We start from the raw sequence: 8,487 nt of genomic DNA, 5'->3' as shown, positions 1-8,487 counted from the left end.
GTGTTACCATATATATATATATATATATATATATATATATACTACTTTTAGTAAGGAAGTTCTACTCAAAAACAACCTACTTGTTCTGACAAAGTAGTTAGGTTTTCTACTGTTCTGTTTGCATTGTTATTTGCACATCAGAACTGTGTAGCCTAGTTAAGCAGGCAGGAGGAATTGTACTCCATTTAATTTTATCAGTTGTTTTTGCACATTCTCAGAGATAGATAAATGTTTTTTTGTTTTTTTTTTGGTTTATTATTTGTTTTACAATTTGCATTATGTTGTGCAGCTGTATAATTTGACATGGGGAAGCAAACCCTGATTTTGTTTTTCACAAGCTTTGTTTTAATAAAGGTGATTGTGACATCTCACATGAAGCTTTGACTTGCAAGTAAACATTTCTTCCACTTTGTAGAAAATACAGAGATATATATCACATCCCAAAAATACCGAGATATGAATTTTGGTCAATATTACCCAGCCCTAATACACAGTTATGTATTTATTAATTTTTTTATCAGATTCGACAATGGTGCTTAGATAAGATAATGTGGAAAAATCCAGATCCATTATATGTATTTATTACTGGTGGTGCAGGAACAGGAAAAAGCCATTTAATAAAAGCTATTCAATATGAAGCAATGAGGTTATTGTCAACAGTGTGTCATCATCCTGACAATATTTGTGTTTTTTTAACTGCTCCTACAGGGATTGCTGCATATAATTTGCATGCAGCTACTATTCATTGGGAAAGATGTACGTTTACCGTACATACCTTTGGGTGAAGATAAGCTTAATTGTTTGCGTGCTAAATATAGCCTAGTGATCTGCAGATTTTGATAATTGATGAAATATCAATGGTTGATCACAATCTATTAGCATATATTCACGGTAGACTGAGACAGATAAAACAAACAGGTGACTTTTCTCCCTTTGGAAATGTAAGTGTAATTGCTGTTGGAGATTTTTTTCAGTTACCTCCAGTGAAAGGGAAACCACTGTATGTTGACGACATTGGTATTAACCTGTGGTCTACTTTGTTTTCAGTTGTTGAGTTGAAAACAATAGTTAGACAAAAAGATAATACTTTTGCGGAGTTATTAAACCGAATAAGAATTCGTACAAAAGTGACCCCAATGTTAAATAGTGACATTGAGATATTAAAAAAATGTGAAACCGGTGAAAATAGCTCAGCTTTACACATATTTCCCACAAACAGACAGGTACATGAGCATAATGTTAAACAGCTAATTAAAACTTGTCCTGAATATTTTGAGATTGATGCTCAGGATTTTATAATTAATAACAAGACAGGGAAACTTGAATTGAAGAGTGGTCATCATTCAAAAACGCATAATACATGTTTGGATGAAATGCTGCTTTTAGGGAAAGATGCTCGTGTAATGTTGTGTAAAAATGTAGATGTCATGGATGGTCTGGTTAATGGGGCATGTGGCACAATAACACACATAGTTTATTCTAACAATGATAATAAGTTCCCTCAAATAGTGCATGTCAAATTTGATGACCATCAGGTTGGTGCTCATTGTTATTTGCACATCAGAACTGTGTAGCCTATTTAGTTAAGCAGGAGGAATTGTACTCCATTTAATTTTATCAGTTGTTTTTGCACATTCTCAGAGATAGATAAATGTTTTTTTGTTTTTTTTTTGGTTTATTATTTGTTTTACAATTTGCATTATGTTGTGCAGCTGTATAATTTGACATGGGGAAGCAAACCCTGATTTTGTTTTTCACAAGCTTTGTTTTAATAAAGGTGATTGTGACATCTCACATGAAGCTTTGACTTGCAAGTAAACATTTCTTCCACTTTGTAGAAAATACCGATATGTATATCGCCATTCATCCCAAAAATACTGAGATATGAATTTTGGTCCATATTGCCCAGTGAAGCGCTCAGTCAGAGTGTTCTGTGTGAGTGAAAATATATCTCTGCTAATCATATACTCAGCCTCCAACTCACACACTGGCGAGTAAAATCGGAGAATTTATTAGAGCCCTATTAGGGATAGGGGGAGTTCTCTGGGTTCGGGCTATATTCCGGGCTCAGAGCCCTCCCCCAGGACAGCACGCCAAAATATGCTTACTATTTGCTATCAGATTAGATGTAAGGGTGAACTCATGAAGTGATGTTTTATTAACAAGGTTCGGGAGGAGCACGATCCGATAATCAACCAATGTGTGCGTGTGTGCGCATGCAGCTTACACTCTTAAGAAAAATGGTTCTAAACAGTACCAGAAAAGGGTTCTTCGGCTTGAAACAATAGCAGAACCCTTTTTAGTGCTAAATAGAACCTTTTTTATAGGGTTCCATATAGAACCATGCTTTGAAAATGCTATATAGGACCTTATTGGTGTTATAAATAACCTTTTTAATTATAGTTTTTCATTAATATTAGTATGTTAATTCATAGTATTATTCGTATACATTATTTATTAATTGTTTTTTTTTACCCCTCTATCTGCCTGGTCTTATAATATCTTGAAGTGTCTATTAGGGTTTTACATAAAATCAACAACAACAACGTGTCATTTAGGTACTTTTTTTAATGACGCGAAATTGTAGCAAAAATGACATTGTTCTAACAACAATTAATAGCAGAATACATTAATGAATGACAATGGACATTGAACGTAAATAAATGCTTAAAGAAACAAAACAAATGTAGCAAAAATGACAGTGTTCTAACAACAGTTATTAGCAGAATACATTATTGAATGACAATGGACATTGAAGATAAATAAATGCTTAAAGAAGTAAAACAAAATATAACATAAAATAGTGTATTGAAGACCAAGCTCCAGTGAAATATCTTCACAATTCTATGATGCCTTTAAGTTAATCATTATCTGTATTTTGGTGGGATTGAATGGCAGTTTCTCTCTGCAGATGATGAGGTTGTAGGATGTGACCGCTTCTGAAAGGCACAATTGAGTTTAGATATACAGTTTGTCTCCTTTCATTTGTTTATGTGAAAACAATTGTTTATGGAGGCCAAAAGTAGTATGTGAGCGCTTCACAATGTTAAAAGTAAAAAGTAATATAAAGTCAAGGGATAGCTGGGTATGTTTATGCATAACAATATCTTTGTTACTTACTTAGTGAAGAAGAGGAGAGTATCCTTACCTGAATAGAGCTGGTCACACTTACATGTTCTCTTAAACTAAAAAGAGAAAAGACATAGGAAACCAATTAGCATTTGAAAGTTATAATTTATAGACATTTTAAGAAAGAAATGGTTTACCTGTTGAGAGTGTGCTGATAGTCTGTGTAGTTGGATGGCTGAGCTCCAGAAAATCAGTAATGAGGCATCGTAGAGTGTAGCCTCGGTTAGGGTTTTACATTATAACAACAACAACAATAACAGCATGTTGTGTGAATAATGTTTTTATTGACATGCAAAATTATCAGTGCTCTTAACAACAGTTATTAGCTGAATACATTAATGAATGACAATTGACATTGAACATGAATAAATACATAAAGAAGTAAAACACAAAATAAGAACAAAAAATAGATGTGATGAAGACCAACTTTCAGTGAAACAATCACAATCCAATCAATATGATGCCTTTAAGTCCATAATTTTGGTGTGATTAAGTAGCGATTTTCTCTGCAGATGATGAGGTTTTGGGATGTGGTACATCTGAAACACACAATTGAGTTTAGAGTTACAGTGTGCCCATGTGTTTACGTAAAAACAATTATGTTTATGAAGGCCAAAAGCAAAAATGGACAGTATGTGAGCCCTTCACAATCTTAAAAGAAAAAAAAAGTGATATAAAGTCATGGGATGGTTTTAATATTTTTTTTCTGACTGGGTATGTTTATACATAAACCCAAGTAATAATTTTTTAAAAATCTAACAATATGAATTATAAATTCATTGTCTCTTTTACTTAGTGGAGAAGAAAAGAGACGTTTCCACAGCTTAGCAGAGCTGCACACACTTATATGTGACCAATAACTTATAAAAAAAAAAGTTAAGAACATGTTTGTTTGGAAACCAGTTACATTTTTAAAGTTACATTTGTATTTAAATTTTAAGAATGAAATCATTTACCTGTTGAGAGTGTGTTGACAGTCTGTGTAGTTGGATCACTGAACATCAGTAAGGAGGAGCTTTGTCAGTTACAGATTTGAAAAACAAAAGGGCGGGAATAAAGAACCCTAAACTCTAACACAAAGAACTCGTGAAATTATGTTTTATTAACAAGGTTCGGGAGGAGCACGATCAGATAATCAACCAATTTGGCACAGGTGTAACTCGTTTAACTAACCATCCTAACTAGCACAATACGTATATATATGCAGCCTACCTGCCTCTGTCCTACGACAGTTTTCCGGCATCCCTCCTCCACCCCAACTCTTCACTCCTAATCTATTTTCATCCCATATTAGGGATAGGGGGAGTTCTCTGGGTTCGGGCTATATTCCGGGCTCAGAGCCCTCCCCCAGGACAGCACGCCAAAATATGCTTACTATTTGCTATCAGATTAGATGTAAGGGTGAACTCATGAATTGTTAGTTAATTTGTGTCAGATGTGTCAGACCTTGTCGTTTCTTTCAGCGTTTTGTTTTGTTTCATTTATATTCATTTTGTCTTGTTTTGTTTTGCTTTGCTCTGTTCTGTGTTTCTTTGTTCCAGTGTTTTGTTGTACTTTTGTTATTTTTAATGTTATTTTAACATTAAATCTGAAATTGGATTCTGCGCTCTCCACGTTTCTGAGTTCGCCAAACTTTACAGAAGGCCTGACCAATAATGAATGCAGCAGATTAACTCATGAGCTTTCGGCAAGGTATGAACACCATCGTGGCCTACACCGAATCGTTCTGTGGCCTGGCTGGCTATGTGGACTTGGAGGGATTGTGTGCTCAAACACACACAAAAAAAAAAAATCACGATATGTCCCAGCCCTGCCGATTCCGCTTTGGTGGTCTGTTTCTCTGCTGTGGTACTCTGATCTGCCAACAACCCTGTGGTCTCGTTCTCTGCTGAGGTGATCTTCTTCTCAGCCATGGTGGTCTCTGGCTTTGCTGTGGTGGTCTGTTCCGCCGGCGCCTCCGTGGTCTCTTGCTCCACAGTGGTGATCTCTGCTCCACTGTGGTTGTCTCCTGCTCCCCTGTGGTCTCCAGTTCCTCCATTGCCCCAGAGCCCAGGCGCACGTTCACCTCTAAATCCTGGCCCATCGTCCTGTCATCCATCGGCTGAAATTTGGTTCTTGTTTTGCTGTCTTTTGACATGACAATAGCTATCCCTGGTATATATATATATATATATATTGTCGCGGGGTGAATGAGAACACAGACTCGGTACTGATTCGTTACAGCAACCTGGCGGTACAAGTCTGTGTCTCAATTCACCTGTAGTGCCCGTATTCTCCACCATATGTCGCTGGGGTGAATGAGAACACAGACTCGGTACTGATAGAAAGTGCCCCGGAGGGTGATTTATTGCCCACACACTGATCACACGTGCTCTGATGAATGGTGCTCGGTGCCAGTCGCCACTCGGTGCTCGTGGGGTGAAGTGCCGTGGTGCAGATCCCTCTCCTGGGGTGCCGTCGGAGTCTGTGGATAAGGAGAAACAAGCATTAATGTCGCCTGGAGCTCCGTTTCATCTCCCCCTGGTGCCTCTTCTCCTGGCTTTTATGGCCAGCGGGAACGAGCTCCAGGTGCGCCACTCATCACGCACAGGTGTTGTGCTTCTGTGATCAGTGTGGCAGCGGCGTTTCCAGGGCGACGCTGATCTGGAACCGGGATACTCGCCACAATATATATGCCGTATATAAACCCTTGTGTTTACCTTGTTAATGTGTCAGGTCTTGTTCTTACATGGAGGTTATGTTTTGGCTCAGTTTTGTTTTATATGTTTCCTGGTTGCAGTGTTTTGTGTACTTTTGTTATTTTATAACATTAAAGAATGAGCAACTGATCCTGCTCTCTCCATATTTCTGAGTTCACCAAATATTATATCATTTAAAAATTGATGTTTGTGTTTTGGAGAGACTAGGGTATTGGTGTATTTTGTTCAAATTCAGTATGTCACTCTGTATTAGTGTTTCTATGGTTTCCCACAAGCTTAGCACACACTCTACACCTACTCATCCCCATATCACCCAAAACACACTCACTCATTTGCATATTGCCCAGTTATGAATTGGGAGATGAAGGCTGAGTGAGAAAAAAAATGTATGTTTGAGCAAGTGTTTCATATCCTCTTTTAACGTTAGTGTCTGGGCAAAAGAGACATCCATTATTTTCTAGAATTTTCTGTATGTCTCATTGACTATTTTTCATGTTTTTCCCAGGAATGTGTGGTGGAGTGTGAGAAGCATCTGAATGCAGGCAGCTCTTGGAGTTTGTGCAAACGTTTTATGCTGAATGCTGATAACACTCCTGAGGGTAACCGAGCATCCACAGAAACTGAACACTTGGACACCCAACAGCACCCAGTAGACAAAAAATATGGTGGCTTCATGAAGCGGTATGGGGGTTTTATGAAGCGTTATGGAGGCTTCATGAAGCGTTATGGAGGATTCATGAAGAAGACTGCAGAGCTCTATGGGCTGGAGCCAGAGGACGTTGACCATGGCAGAGCAATCCTGACTAATCATGATGTTGAAATGCTGGCCAATCAAGTTGAGTCTGATGACGAGAGGGAGGAGGAGGCTCTGACAGACGTCTTTGATTCAAAGGGAGAAGCACAGAGTGTAAAGGGCATGGCAAAACGTTATGGGGGCTTTATGAAGAGGGGACAGCTTTATGACTTGGAGAGTGGGGTTAAGGCACTAAAAAAACGGTATGGGGGCTTCATGAGGCGTGTAGGTCAACCACAGTGGTGGCAGGAGTCTAAACGCTATGGAGGCTTCTTAAAACGCTCCCAAGAGGAAGATGAAAATTCATCAGAGATAGAAAAGAGGTATGGTGGATTCATGGGATATTAGGATGGTATTTTCTGCTGTGTCCTATAGTCCCCTTCCTCTCTAGCCCCTTAGATACCACCTGAGAACCGAAAGAGGAAACACGCTTTAAATGTGCTCATAATGTGTTAATGAAGTGTTTATGTCTTTATTGTGGTGATATGATTTAATGTGAATAAGACCTATTAAAGACCTCAAACCATGGATATATTGTCTTAACATTACATATCGAATCTGAATTCAAATTTACATTTACAAGTTGTGTAGCAGATTTTAATAATCAGGATTACCTACTTCTGGCAAATGCTGTATCGCAACCATTTTTCTTTTTTAACACTACAATTCTGGTTTGCATGAGACATTCATTCAGTCTAAAAAGAGGAAAATTTTAGAGAAAACAAGACAGACATTTACTTCTCCATTACATGGTGATTATTTCTTCATGACATGTCTTTCACACATATGTATATTTTATTGGGTACCAGTCTGAATATTGTCATTTGCTGTATAGCTTGAATAAACTGCTCGAAACTGCACTAGAATGTGCGTCTTGAATAGAAATGCCTTTTATTTTATTTTTTTGGTGCACAAGGTTTGTGCCTCAGCAGCCTTTTGTTAGTGAGTAAAAGCAAGTTGCATTACCTCTTCTGAATTGTGCTGAGATTATGATGTCGACTCTGGATCAAACACGTTTGTTTGAAGTGGTAGTGTAATTGCATGTTTTATGATGTGAGTTAGAATTGAAAAGCACTTCTACTAATGACATGACTATTATGAAACTCATACAATCAAGGCGAGAAAGTACACTTTCAGGGGGATTTGAATTTGTGAAGCAGTTTTCAAAAAAAATAATCCTGCATGGAAAATTCACCACATACACAGATTACAGATTAAGCACCACTAGTGTGAGGAAGCAATAAATACACCATGTTTTCACTGTTTCTATTTGAATGTATTTTACACGTGGCATATCTAAGCCAGATGTCTCTTACCTTTGATCCTAAGCATAACCATAACCATGTGATTGCTAAACAAGAGCTCTGCCATGCATTCATTAAAAATCTTATGTATTTTGGGTATCATACATGCAGGGGCGCCGCTAGCAATTTTGGGCCCTATGAAAGAATATGAGGTTGGGCCCCCTACCGCACCAAACATACACTATATTGCCCAAAGTATTGGGACACCCCCTTCTAATGAACAGGTTTGACTACTTTAGTAATTTCCACGAGTACAAATCTTTAATGTTTAAGCATATAATGCTATTCTAGGGAATTGTGTGCTTCTAATTTTATACCAAAAGTTTGAACAGGACCCTTTCCTATTCTAACACAACAATGCCTCTGTGTATAAGGCAAGGTTAAACATTTTTTTTGATTCAGTCTCACTGATTGATTCAGTCAGTGTGGAAGAACTTGACTGGTCTGCAGAAAGCCAAGTCCTAATCCCAGCTGAACACCTCTGGTGTGATTTTAAATGCAGACCTTGAGCCAAAAACTCATCACCAAACACCAATGACTTGTACATACATATGGACAAATG

At 37.8% G+C, this 8,487-nt stretch overlaps 1 protein-coding gene across 1 annotated transcript in view; it reads left to right on the top strand.

Moving 5' to 3' along the window:
* penkb (proenkephalin b) overlaps window positions 1-7,476 on the top strand; it is a 40,170-nt gene extending 32,694 nt beyond the window's left edge. The window contains exon 3 of the mRNA XM_016540864.1: window positions 6,334-7,476. Coding sequence (XP_016396350.1) covers window positions 6,334-6,969 — 636 coding nt within the window. The 3' untranslated portion in view covers window positions 6,970-7,476. The remainder of the gene's footprint in view (window positions 1-6,333) is intronic.
* Window positions 7,477-8,487: the final 1,011 nt, after the last annotated feature.

Source organism: Sinocyclocheilus rhinocerous, unplaced genomic scaffold (assembly GCF_001515625.1).
Source record: "Sinocyclocheilus rhinocerous isolate Xijiao unplaced genomic scaffold, SAMN03320098_v1.1 scaffold36, whole genome shotgun sequence".
NCBI lineage: Eukaryota > Metazoa > Chordata > Actinopteri > Cypriniformes > Cyprinidae > Sinocyclocheilus > Sinocyclocheilus rhinocerous.
This window is presented reverse-complemented; position numbering and strand designations above follow the sequence as displayed.